Source organism: Theobroma umbraticum, unplaced genomic scaffold (genome assembly GCF_002168275.2).
Source record: "Theobroma umbraticum cultivar Fairchild unplaced genomic scaffold, ASM216827v3 scaffold_56.0, whole genome shotgun sequence".
Taxonomy (NCBI): domain Eukaryota; kingdom Viridiplantae; phylum Streptophyta; class Magnoliopsida; order Malvales; family Malvaceae; genus Theobroma; species Theobroma umbraticum.
The window spans coordinates 1,306,293-1,320,593 of NW_018397256.1; the positions used below are offsets into that span (position 1 = coordinate 1,306,293).

At 34.8% G+C, this 14,301-nt stretch overlaps 1 protein-coding gene across 1 annotated transcript; it reads right to left on the reverse strand.

Annotated features, from left to right (window-relative positions):
* Nucleotides 1-860: 860 nt before the first annotated feature.
* On the reverse strand, nucleotides 861-8,399 carry LOC110410202 (auxin response factor 19-like). Its single transcript, XM_021419799.2, has 14 exons — nucleotides 7,836-8,399; nucleotides 7,345-7,466; nucleotides 6,454-6,552; nucleotides 6,260-6,316; nucleotides 5,899-6,054; nucleotides 5,736-5,820; nucleotides 5,510-5,600; nucleotides 5,148-5,312; nucleotides 4,899-5,021; nucleotides 4,507-4,582; nucleotides 4,257-4,395; nucleotides 2,012-3,855; nucleotides 1,643-1,833; nucleotides 861-1,483 (listed from the first exon to the last, which is right to left on the reverse strand). Exons 1-14 carry the CDS (start codon nucleotides 7,897-7,899, stop codon nucleotides 1,348-1,350), a joined length of 3,348 nt encoding a protein of 1,115 aa, XP_021275474.1. The 5' UTR covers nucleotides 7,900-8,399; the 3' UTR covers nucleotides 861-1,347.
* Nucleotides 8,400-14,301: the final 5,902 nt, after the last annotated feature.

Below are 14,301 nucleotides of genomic sequence, written 5' to 3' on the forward strand. Positions count from 1 at the left end.
ATACAAAAGATCGAAATGCATAATTTTAAAGATCTTAAATAATGTAATCATCAAGAGGAATAAAATGCGCATTATACTCTTTTCCTTCATCAAGGGTTTCCCACTAGGCATTTGACAAGGCTTTTAACAAAACAGTATTTTAAAAACATATTCTTGAAAAGAATTATACACTCTTTCCTTCACTCAAATTTTTTTCCCATGAGGTTTTTTCCTTATAAAGTTTTAACAAGACATATTCTTAATGCAATGGATATTTAAGGAAGAGTGTTATGAATATTTTTGTGAATATTCATTTATATTATATATATCTAGATTTGGATGTAAATTAAATTGAATTAACATTAAAATTTAGTCTATTTAATCCCTTAGTATTATCTTCATCTTGTAAATTTTATCTAAATAAAAAATTATTTACCTATAAATAAACCAGTCACTTCATTTGTAAACACATACTTTAATAAGATCTTTTTTCTTCTAAATATTTTTCTTGTAGTTGTTCTTTCAAGTTATCTTTTTTTGATCTTTTCAGTTATATTTTTATAATTTTTTTTTTAAAAAAGTATGTATTTGACAGATTATTTCTTGTTTTCAAGTATAACATATCAAAATAAAAAGACTTACATTAAAAACACAAGATAAAGCAACATTGCTTTGCATAAAATCAATTGTTTCTTCTAATTGTAGATATGCAAAAATTCATCTGCCAATTACATTTTTTGTTTTTTGTAGGTGAAATACCCATATTCATTTCTTTCCATTGTTCACATTCCAAAAATCATGATATTCCCACCCTCCTTGATTCATCCAAGCCAGCAGAATCCCACATTGAAATTGAGAGCATACTTTTTCCCATTTGACAATTGAAGAGCAATTCTACAAATTTTATACACTCTGAAACTAAAGCATACAATACATGGATTTCCTTTCTACAAAGACTAGAAGGGCACCTGAGGAAAATATCAAATGCCAATTGAAAAGACAATAAACTGGAAATTCACTTTAACGACAGAATCAACCTATTAGCCAGTATAAAGCATATATCAAATTGGATTCTTCAATAAGCTTAACTGTCTCTTCCAAACTTTCAGAGTGGAGAGCCTCGATCTATCCAGCTGACAGTTTCCTTCTCTTTTGCTTCTATCTGTTCCTTTCTAGCATCACGTCTGCCAAAATTATCACAGCTATCTTACTGCAGAAAGATGATTCTCTTGACTTTTTCTCCTTCCGCAAACTGGCAAATTATCAAAGGAAAAAGAAACAACCAATATTTGGAGAGCTATGAACAGAATACTACAAACAATATAAGCCCACAACAACTGAAAATCATTAGCTTGTTGCTAGACTAGTTTATGTGTTCCCATTGTCAGAGCTGCTACAGGCTTGATTAGGAAGGACAGAGTTCCCAAAATCTCCATCCAAACTCATCTGCTGGACTTCCTGAGGAGAGAGGATCTTGATGCATCGGACACAGTTGACAAACTCCCTGAAATGGAACAGACATAAAAACTGTTAAGACAAGGATTAACAACATTGAAAATCACAGGATCCAACAATTCCCGAATGCTACAGAGGTTTATCTCTCTTGGGACAAACAATGAAAACAAGAGATGGGAAGAGCTCAACATGAGATAAAAGCACTTACTCCCAAGGGTCATCTCCCACTAGTAGAACATCTTTCTCATGATCCACATAGACTAGTTTCCAGCCTATTCTCCCCCGGTCTTCCAGCTGCCCCTCTATGCCAAACCTACGAGCCAGATCTTGTTTGAGCTCATCATAACCAGAATAACGGGTTATATCAATTGATCTCCCAACAGCTCCACGTTTGTACACCTTAAAAAGGTAAATAGGTAAATTAGAACCCGTGACCATGACATGAAAGAAAAAGGATTTGCCCTGTGTGCATGTGGTGCGTGCAAACACTCACTTTTGTGGATTAGGGTAATAAGGCGTAGGGATCACAGCTAAAGAGATTCACTTCAATATGATTGTTAAGTTCAGAACAACAAACCTTAGTATACGTTCGCATTCTCTGAAATTGTGGTGGTGGGGCCCATGCACCCCGGTTTATGAAGCTGCTATCATTAATAGTGGAATCAATGGAGTTAAATGTCATATCTGGAACTCCAAATGACTGGGACACCATTGAGGATGAAAGCTCTTGCTGTGCATCTTTGGGGTTTTCATAGCTAGTGAGCATTCCTCCTGAAGAGAGGTTATTTGAAAAATCTTTCCCCAGCCCCATCATGCCTTTGGTCAACAAAGAGTCAGAATTCATGGGCATCCCAATTTGGCCATCCATATTGGTGCCATATGAAACATTATTCCTAGGATCTGCCTGAACTTCCCCATCTTGACTTGTGTCTCTCAACAACAATGTTTGAGGATTGTAAGTCAATGAGTTGTTTTGCTGCAAATGAACATCATTATGAGAAAGGCAGACTGAAGTTGTAGAAGATGATGTGTCCAAATAATCTGCCTGTGCAGTAGCGCCGTTGATGTAGGTTTGCGACGCAAAAAGGCCTTGATTTTGACTCTTGGAGATATTAAACGAGGGTTTGACATCAGACTTCTGGTGAAGTTCTTTTATTAAATTTGCATTAGAGGACATCGTTTCCAAGGCATGAGGATTCAAGACCGTGGCAGCAGACTGAGCCATGTCATCCCCTAATCCTGTACTTCTATGGACCCTGCTGTTTATCATTGGTTGAAGAACATTTGGACAGTTTGTTGATGGTGAAGTCGTACAAGATGGATTGTCATCAGTGACCACAGACTGTGCAGCTACAGCAGCACCTGTCATTACACTGCTAACAGCTGTGGAAAGATGATTCGCTGTTGGGGCCGAAGAGTGACCCACATGACCAGGAATTTCAGGCAGCATTCCAGGTTGCTGTTGCTGAAGCTTTGACTGCAAAGGTGGCTGATCGAACCGAACATTTGCATGGCTGCTATTTTTTGACGTCTGCTGGGGGATAACATTAGACTGAGGTGGCAAGGTAGGTGTCATTGGAGGCAACTCTAATACTTGGCTAGTTGTCACAGACCTAGAGAAGCTCTGAGACGCATCTAACACTTGCCTTTGTTGTTCTTGTGTTTGGACAAGTTGAGCAGGCTGCTGCAGTGCAGACTGCTGCGCCAAAAGCGACTGCTGTTGCTGCTGAAGTTTCTGAAACAGCTGAAACTGAATTTGATTGTCAGATATTTGTAAATGCTGGTTAACTGGGTCAGGCAGCTGAGATTGCATTACATTTTGCTGTTGATTTGGGCCCATAAGATGTTGGTGTTGCTGTTGCTGCTGCTGCTGCGGCAGGTTTTGTGGAAGACTTCTAGGGAGTTGATGTGTTTGAATAGATGATTGTTGCTGATGAAGGATATTGTTACTTTGGACAAGGGTTTGAGGCTGCAGAACTTGAGCCTGAACTTGACTAGAGGGAAGAGTCTGAGCAATCAAATTTTGCCTTGATTGCTGAGTCATGTCGCTATGCTGTTGTGGCTGCATGATGGATCCCAATGGGTTCATTGTGGATGGTAATTTCGGAAGCTGATCAAGCTGCTGCACTTGCTGCTGTAGCCTCTGAGTATTGAACTGCAAGTTGTTGGGCTGGGGCATTTGTGGTGCTGGCAAACCCATTTGGCGGGAAAGATCTGCTCCGGCAAAGTTTTGCATAACAGACCCAGACAGAGACTGCATGAAATTTGGCTGCATTGAGTTTGCCAGCATAGAGTTTTGCTGCATATTCATCCACTGGACCAAGCTAAGTCCTGGAGCCTGGGATTCCTTCATGCATATATCATCACCAAGCCAAGGCATTGACCTCTTGAATAGATTATCTAAGTCAGAGGATTCATCATCTGAGGAATCGATAGGCAAATGGTTAAACCACGTCAATCCGTGAAGGACAAGAATGTTTAAGAATTCAATCATCAGCATAGCACATTGACACAATTTGATATTGAATAGACCAAATAGATTAAAATAAAAAATATCTATCAACATAGAAAAAAAGTGGGAATTCAACCATAAACCCTGCCCCACATCACTCAATGTACTCATTGCATAATAGCATTCAGAAGATGCCATTTATTCCCATTCATTGCAACTCTATGGCAGGCCTAGTGTGTTCCATAGGACAAAATGGCATACAAATAAAAAGGTTACTGCAGAGAAAAAACTGCCTTGGTGACATCTAAGGAACTTTTCATGCAGAACACAGAAAATTATTAGACAATAATAGAGACATAGGATCTGCTACCTGGAACTCCAGGTTGTCTAGGTCGCTTTGATCTGAAGAATGGAGGGGGACAAATGAAAAATGGAGCTGTCACTGGTTCAATCTCCCAAATAGAGACTCGATTACGTCTTTCCCCAGCAGTTGACTCATCCCAACCAACCTATTTAATAGAATAAGCTGGTTAAAAGACGTCTACATCGTTGACAAGAAACTTCTCATATTGCCATAATTTAATTTAAAACTAAAATTAAAAAGAAGGCAGCATTGCTACCTGCAAATTACGCCATTGTGAGTTTTTCCATCTCACAGGATCAAGATCACTGACTCCTGTAATTGTACCCATATACCTGAAGGGAAGAAAGATTATTTTATTTTCCACCAATATTCATGGTAATAGCCAAATCAAATGTTCTGATCCAAGAAAGCAATTCAACTTGTTAATGCTCATGTCACACTAAATTCAGGTGTATAATTGCTAAGTTCTACAAGGCACACAGCAATTCAAGAGCTAAACCATCTGTAGCTTCCAAATTTTTAGTCATTCTGTTTGAGTTTCACAACAGCAAAGCCATAATTAACATCTACTTTTATAACCCAATACTTTGGTAATTTGGATATATTAATCAATATTCAACAACGAACGAAGACATGAAATGCAGCTACCTTCTTGTTCCTGACTCTTCAGTTTCAAACATCATTCGAAAGCGCATGCCAGGTGATATTTGATTGTTGTACACAGCTTTGTAGTACTTCGCTAAAGGAATTACAAATTCAGATGGACTAGCCCTAAACAAAGAAAGATTATTTTAGAATGAATACTTTACAGAAAAGAAAATTTCTTACCATACAAAGTAATCAACTGTTTTACCGTTGATCGACTTATTTAAAAGTCAGAAAAGGATTTTTATGAACCTTGGATTATAGAACACAGTAAAGGGGCTATTGTTTGCTGCTGCATGAGCAGCTGCAGCAAGGATGCCAATATGCATGCTATCACTAGACAACACCGATGATGATAGATTGGTAGGTTGCCTGTTAGCCCGCCTTATGCCCAAGAGAAGCTGCTGCTTTTCATCTCTGCTCACAAATTTTAAACATCATAAGAGTAATAAAATAGACAAATTGCCTATGTTTTCCGTGCGACAGGGGTGCAGAAAAACAATAATAATTGCACACACAGTGTGACAAGGCTTCTGTAAGTACAAGAGACAAAACATTGTGAAAATCAGTACAAAATACAGATCCCAAAAGGAACATCACTTCATTACCATTACCTAATGAATAAAACTGAGTCACCAGCAAAAAGTCTCTTTCCACTAACAAATAGACTCCATCCTGTTGTAAGCAAGTGCCGTTTTGGTTGTCCTGAAATCAAAAACCAGGGCTTGGAATCAGATACATCAAGTATTATTGGGCACAAGCGAAACAATTATTAGTAATTTTGTAATAGAACTTCACAGATCCTATTAGAGAAAGTTCAAGGCCACAAAATGAACATACCACGATAGATATGACGGAAGGTCCAGACATTGTCATGCAGATCCCTTGCCACAAGTTCTTGAGCAGGTGGTTGCATTGAGAAATCCTGTCAAAGGAAGCAGGAAAGAGATTAAGCTCGAGAAATTTAAACAACCAACCTTCTAGGTGAAGTCAAACTGCTTACAAGAGGAGGGAAAATTTTTTCAGCAGAACGGCGAGGAACAGAAAAACCTCCATGAGTGCTTGTGTCACTTGCTGTCAACGTTTTACAGAAGAATTCCGGTTGTGGTTTATTTGCCTTAAGAGAAAGATCAGACCTCAATAAAGCCTCTTTATCAAACTGCATAAAAATGTGAATAGGTTCAGTTCTGGTAGCCACTTACCATGCTGAGGTCACTTATATAATTTTCAAGAAATTTAGATTAGTTTGATGCTGCTATTTTACTTCCAGTTGCTTTCTTAAAAGGCATATTCTATCCCATGGCATATTCAAAATTTTGTAACAAGATATAGATGCTCTTAGACATTAGGGATAAGCTCTTTACAGCAGAAACGGGTTGGAGGGTCATCTGAGCATAGACTTCATCTGTCTCTAAATCTGCCTGCAAAATCAAACAAAAGAAAGTTGACAAAATAAATTAGAAAACACTAAAAAAGAAGATAAATAAATAGAAGGTTATCAATGAATGTCTTTAAAAAAGGCAAGGAATGAGAGGCAGAAAGAATTAGGTAGCAATACATGCAACGTGACATTGTGTAGGAGACATAATAGCTTTGAGGGAAGATTTGGGTAGTTTGGGATTTGAGCATCCACATCTTTCTTCATAGATGCTGCAACCTGAGATTGGAAATTTCATTAAGTCATGGTACATGCAAAACCGAGATAGAACACAAAAGGTTAAAACGAAAAACACCCCTAATGATCATGTAATATATCCAAATATAATGACCTTGCATTCCCTGCTTCATTTTTAAAAAGACCACCACTTATTAAAATCCCATTAACGCAACCCTTGGGAAATTCATTGACTGCAGCTGACAATATCATTGAGACAAATCAAAGCAAATAGAAAAAGAACTGCTGTCATAATTTGTAAATGCAAAGTAGGTGGCCGTGTCGATAATGATGCCGATAGTAATAGTACTAATAGTATTACTTCGAAACCAACTTGATAGTGCATGTTGGGTTTTTAGTACTAGAAATGCATATACCAGTAACATAGCCATTTATTTCATTTCATAAAACAATTTCTGATGTTACTAGTACGCTATTACATTGGCTGAACATATCCTAATCCAGCGCAAAAAGGCCTTTTCAGCTGCAAAAATCAACATTATGAAGAAAACGAAAAAACTAGCCGAAAACATTATCTTCACTTCCCAACCACCCACCACGCGATTCGACACCCAACTACTTGAGGAAAATTCTACCAAGGGCTGAACTCATATGATAATGAAACCCACAACACCGGATCAAACCATTCTTTAGAATTTTCATTTCCAAAGAAAAAAGATAATAGAAACAAAAACAAACAAAAGTTAACAAAAAATCTACTACTCCAGTAAATTATTGAGTAAACCAATCAATGGACAGAGAAAATGAAGAGAAGAGTTCATTAGTTTAATTTACCTGTTCGCTGTGGCCTTGAGGGAAGTAGACAACATGGGTCCCGGCCGCCGGCAAGTTCACCAGCGGCCCAGCACACGCCTGCCATAGCTCCGGGTTGATGCTCTTCTTCTCCGGTGCTCCAACTGTATCACCAAGTGTCAAGCAACCGTCAGACAACTCACTTCCCCCCATTTTTCTCTCTTTGCTGATTGTTTTTCCAGGAAAAAAGAACAAACGAGAAAATCTCACACCAAAAAACAAAAAAAAAAACTTAAATTTATTAAGCGAGTGATGTTGGTTCAACAGAAAAGAGAGAAGCAGAAATAGAGCAAAGCATACAACTTTAAAATTAGTGATTGATTAAGAGGGCTGAGAAAAATCGGACAAAACCGGCATAAACAATAACGAGGATAGGCCAAAATACAATTGTTACCTGATCCACCGGTTCTTTCAATGCTTTTTAAGATTAACAAAGTGAAAAAAAACAAACAAAGGAAACAGAAACAGCTCACCTTCAGCAGTACTTGCAGCCGCCACGTTAGCTGCAGCCCCTGCTCCGTTCGCCGGCATCTTCATTGCGTTTTCCCCCTCTTCCAACTCTCAGACAACAAAAATCTAAACTGTTCAGCTCTTCATCCCTGATTTGCTTTGAAGAAGACAAGCAAGGGGTTGCTGGTGAGCTCAGCTCAGATCAGCTCATTTAGCAATTGAAAACAATCGTAACAGTAAAGATAAAAACTTGATTTCCAGGGCCAGAAAATATTATTGGAACAAGGCTGACGGATTCCGGCGAGAGAGGCCGGAAAAAGCAGGGAGAGAGAGAAAGTGGCCGATGAGGAAAAAAAGCAGCAGAAACAGTGAACTAAAATGTTAAAAAAAACATGGGGTTTGAAGAGTTTGAAGAGTTTGTTAAGTTTCTCAGCGACCAAATGCTGCTATCTTCCCCTACAACACCCAGACATTTCCTTCCCTTTGTTGTCCCTTCTTACTTCTCTAAGCTCTCTCTCTCTCTCTCTTTTTCCTTGTGCTTTTTTTTTTTTTTTTTTTGCCTTGAATTTTGCAGCCTATGCGGTTGACCCCTCTGCCTGAGGGCTAATTATTTTCTTGGGCTACTTTTAAGTGTTAAGAGCAATTAATAGTCATGTTTAATTATTATTAAGAAAACCTTGTCTGTGATTAACTGCTTGTTAATGGGTTTCTTCTCTATTTTACCCCTTTGTTCGTAATCTCAAGCTAATCCACCAACAAGGCAAAAGCACAGACAAAATCATGTGTCTTATTGACTCAATGCCTCTGACCATCATTGTCACACCCCATTATCATATTCATACCCCCGCACCCACGCCCGTCCAACGTCCCTTTTGTTCTACTAGCATTTCCTAGCATAACCCCAAGTTTCAACGCAATTTTGAGCACCAACAACAATCTGTTTTAGTTTCAACTAGTAAAGATGTATCAAGGAGATTAAAAACATGCGTAAAGTTTTAAGCCTAGTAACTACAATTATCATTAAATAATTATTATTAATTAAAATATTATTATATTATTTTATATAATATACATAATTATTTATTATAATGAATGATGATATATTCATATAATATTTTTATTTTTTACGTCAATTTCATTAAATAGATATAAAATAATAATTAATTAACTATTAATCATAAAAATCTATTTAACTTAAAATAAATATATAAAGATTTGATTAAATATACGTAATAGAAAAATAAGAATTTATTTAAATTTTTTTAATTAATAACAATTAATTAACAGTTAATTATAAGAGCTTATTTAATACAAAATAAAAATATTTATATTTTTTTGAATAATTTATAAACTTTTTCACATATTATATGAAAGTTTTATTGATGATATTTAGTAAAATCTTTTTTTTATTATTTTTGCTCTCATTTTGTCATTGTATGCTTGGAGTGGTTCCAACTATTTGTTTAGTATTCACCTCTCCTGTAGTTTTAGTGCTAAAATTGGTAATCACCAGTAAGCTCAAGTTTTCAGACATCTCACGCCCAGATATCGAGTTGTTTTCATGGGAAAATGCTTCTTTCCCAACTATTTAAGTCCCAAATTAGCCTCACAACAAACACGAAATTTCCACCAAAAAGTTGAATTGAATTATAGTAATATGATATTTTGTTTTGTGGAATTAGAGGTGTTTAAGAAATCGGATTGCTAGATTTAAGGCAAAAATATCTTTATTTTAATTTAGTTTGAAAATACATTATAAAATAATATTTTATAATTTAATAATAAAATAATACTGAAATGGGATGGATGAGATGAAGTTCAAGGTTGACTTTAAACATGAAAAACCCAATAAGTTTTACCTGAATTCAGTTCAACTGGATTCATTAATACCTTTATATCTTTATATCGAATATAAATGCGGAGAAAATTTTTAATTATTTGAAACGGATTAAATACAGGATTTTATGCTTGAATTTAATATGTAGGTTTTATTGCCATTTTAATGTGACAAAGGCAAATGGGAAATATAGGAGCAAAGAAAGAGCAACCAACCTCGGATGAAGTTATGTATCGTAGTCAATATTTATATTGCCTTGCCCATCTTTTTTTATTTTTGTAAAATAGATGGCATTAAACTCTTTTGCTTGAGGTTTTTCTTTTTTTCTTTTTCCTTATTCCAAGAACAAAACTCTTCATTTGACAAGCTTATATAAAACCTATTTTCATGTATGGTAATTGAAAGTTAAGGGAAGGTAAAAAAAAAACCTTTTAAATTTTAATTTAAATATCTTAAATTTAAACATTAAAATTGAGATGAAAAATGATTATATCTCATTACTATGTTCTTCAAGAACCAATCACTTCTTGTATAAATATGGAAAAATAAATATGAAAACCTAACAATAATTACCAAAAAATGGTTCGTCGTCACAACTCATTTTGAAGACATGACTAGCGTATGGTCCTATGTAGGTATGACTCACTAGGCACAAACAAGCCTTTTAATCAACATGTGTGGACTTGACATCCACCATATTTATACAACATTCATACGTATAATATATTTACAAATAATTAGTACCATCACATAATTATGGAACTTCTCAGCATAAAGTGTGAAATCGCTTTCATTAAATATTATCATTCCTATAACATATAAATTCTATGATCCATCACACATCCCATGCCATTATCATTTATGGTCCTTTCACCATAGGTAACATCATTCATATGCACCATTCCAAGACTCAACACAATAATCCACAATCACAAGTAAACATGAGTATAATTGTCATTTATTTACAACCCAAGTATCAACATAAATGTAAACAATATACGACTTAACTTGACACACTATAAAGTGTAACAACATTAGATGGCTAGAAGGAAGACACTATCACACCTACCATATAAGAGTTGAGGTACTCTTCCACAAGATGTAAAGCCCAATGAGCTACTGATTTGTAAAATAAAAATAAAGAAAATTAATGTATGAGTCACTAAGACCCCGTAAGTAGATATGAGAAAGAGATAAGACAAGAAAGGGAGGTTTTGCACAAATCATAAATTTATCATAAACATGCATTTTTGCATAATCATAGCTTTTTCATTTAAATTCTTGAAAACCAAACTCGTTGTAAAACAAAAAAAACTTTCTTTAATCAAATCCATATCTCGTAAACTCATTTATGAAAGAAAAGTTTGAGCACTTATGAAAACCCTTTATGAAAACAAGGATGTCACATTTTACATGGAGTATCGGATCCCTAGCAAAGGTTTTGATACCTTGTTCCTAATCTTGAACTATGGGTATTTCAATACTTATACATGAATCATATGGAATCCTATGATAGGATTAACCACGTATCACAAACATACATAATTCATAAGCTATCAAGCATTCACATAATAATCTTCATTCCATCACAATATTGTCACACACATATTGTATAACTATGCCTCAACACAAGTATCACACAAATGTACTATCATTGACACCAATACTGTGGACTGGAGCCTTCGTCTACACTTTGTTGCCACATATCATATATCATGATGTTGGACTTGGGCCCTCCATCTACACTCGTATATTGTTGAAATCATCAGTGTCTTGATGGTTTTGGGCCCTCTCTCTACATCCGCACACCATTTCTCAGTAATAGCAAGATAGTTTAGGGCTATTCATCTACACCATTTATGCCATCGTATCATCACACATGATAAAGAATTTGGACCCCTTCATCCACACCCTTTCACTTCACAACTTCACACTTCATCAATATAACCATAAACATTTTCAAACAAACTCAACACAACCATACACATTTACAAGTGCACATAACAATAGGCAATATCATGTTCAATCAAACAAAGCCAATGCTCACATAGGCAATTACCATCAATTTTTCCATATCAATTTCATACAAAAGAATGTATATCATCCATGCACGTAATTCTATGTTTACATGTCAATTCCATATTGACCATACCAAGGAAGATTCTTTAAAGAGAAACCATTTGAAAGAACCTGTCTCTTATTGTTCAAAACTAATACATAGCACTATATTTACATATATAGTAAATTCAAAACTTTCATGAAACCATATGAACAAAATACTCAAAACTAATATTTTTACTAATGTCATTTAAATCATGCAAAGGTAAATAAACTAAATCATGCTTTCTTTAAGTATTTTAATACTTAAAGAGGTGTACTCACTCACCTTGACAAGAAACAACTTTCTCTAAAGTTTGAGTCGTCAAACCTTACTTATTCTATAATTTCAAGCTCTAACAATCACCTAGCACAATAAATCCTATCATAAATCTTATAGTTTTTAACAAACCCATTTTTGAAACTAGTAGAATAATCAAATATCCGTCATTTAAATTCCAAAAAGTTTTAAAATCTCAAACCAAAATCATTTATTGAACAACCTTAAGTATCCTTACCTCAACAACCATTTAGGATAAAAAAAACTCTTGAAATCCCCTACTCAATGAAGGATTAATAAGTTGAAATTCATTGAAATGAAGAGTTAGGTTATAACCATGGGTTTCAAACTTAAAAATACTAAATTTTATCTTAGATTTGAGATTGGAAAGTTGAACCCTTGCCAAAAAGGATCTTGAAGGGTTGTAGGAAGCTTTGGAAGCTATTAGAGGCTAAATGGAGGCTAAAGAAATGAGAAATGAAAACTAGGGCTCGAGTTAAGGCTTATATATTTTTCATGTTAAACCTTGGGGGATCGACCTTTTAAACCCCAATGGTTTATCACTAGGCTTTATTTTTCTTATAAAGGTTGCAGGGATCGACTTTAGACTTTTCAATGGTGGATCCTTTTAGTGTCCAATAGCTATTTTTAGGTTCTATTTCATAGGAATCGACCTTTTAACCATTGGGACTTGATCCTAATATTTCTAGAAAATTTTCTAAGAGCTCCATCTTATAGGGATCAACCTTTTCACTAGTGGGAGTCGCTCCTTCTGGTTTCAGAAGCTCTTCAAAGTATTCTGTTTGGTGGAGATCGACCCTTCCTCCATGAAGGGTCGATGCTTGACACTTTTAGTAACTAATTTGAACCAAAATATTTTCAAAAATTAACCCTTCTTGTCTTAACATGCAAAAATCTATTCTTTTGGTTTCCTTTCTCTTCCATTCTTTCAACCATAATCATATACATATATAACACAAAATTATGAAGAATTTATAACCAACTGTTGGGAAACTCATCCAAACACTCCAATAAAAATTTAAATCACCAATACTCAAAATTTATCAAGTTTCACTTAACAAAAAATTGAGTTTCACATTAGCTATAAGAGAGTAAAATCAATTCTTAATATAAAATTAGTAGCGGCAAAGAATATGACTACTTGTCTATGTCCACAGACCTAACCTAGTCCTTAAATCGAACCTAATTGGGTTAGGTTTAGATATAGATTTTTAGACTCAATTTTCATATGATTCAATACATTATTTTATAGATAAATAATATATTTTATTTATTAAAGATATATATACTACAATTTTAATGTAAAATAATATTTTCTTATTTTAATAATAAAATAATAATTAAATGCACAAAGCTTGGCTTTAAAATGAGAATAAGCCTTATCTAACTAATGTTACCTTTACATAAAATATACTTAGAAAAATTCCTTTACCTTTTAATCGATTTAATTTTTCCTAAAACCCCCTTTTTTGCTTATTTTTCTCTTTCTTCTTTCAAAAGAAAAAATTAGACTTTAGTCATCCATCCTCGAATTATGATGCCATCAATCCCAATTTTTTCTTCTTTATGATTTCCTCTTCGTTTTAATCAGTTTTCACCTTCCCTCTTTTCCCTTTCTTTTCCTTTCTTTCCTCTTTCTCTTGTTGTCTTGGCTCAATGTCTCTATCGCTACTATAGTCGATGGTGGCCTTATCCTTTCCCCCTCTTTTTTTCTTGCACTAATATCTTTTCAAAAGACATTAACACAAAAGAAAAAAAATAGGGATTAACCTCGAGCTTCCTTTATACCCAATTAAGCAAATGATGTCCATTAAATTAAATTAAGGGCGTAAAGATTTTCTAACTTTCGAAGAACATGGTGAACTTCTATTGACTTTTTATGGTTAACAACGAAAAAAAAGGGCTTTACTCAATTGAGTTATGTACTTTCACAAAATGGATCCAAGTTATACGAGATCAAGCTCGAAAGGACTAGGCTCAATGAAAATTTATTTTTGATTAAATGAAGCTAAGGGCCTTTTTGTCTTTGCTCCAATGTATATCAGTAAAGGAAAACTAATCGGAATACCGTATTGTCTAATCTCCCATCTCCTATTTCAATGTCACATAATCTTGCTTAATGCAACTACAATACTGGTTAACAACATATCAACCTAATCAAATACCATACCAACTTGGTTAATGTCACGTCAACAACTTTAATGAAAAAGTTTTAATGGTGCTAACGATTAGAATAATATTAACACATTTTGAA

Coding starts and splice junctions, on each gene's coding strand:
- LOC110410202 (XM_021419799.2), bottom strand. CDS start 7,899: ATGAAGATGCCGGCGAACGGAGCAGGGGCTGCAGCTAACGTGGCGGCT. Junction 6,055..6,259: donor CCCTCCAACCCGTTTCTGCT/GTAAAGAGCTTA, acceptor ATTTTTATGCAG/TTTGATAAAGAGGCTTTATT. Junction 5,821..5,898: donor AAAAAATTTTCCCTCCTCTT/GTAAGCAGTTTG, acceptor TTCCTTTGACAG/GATTTCTCAATGCAACCACC.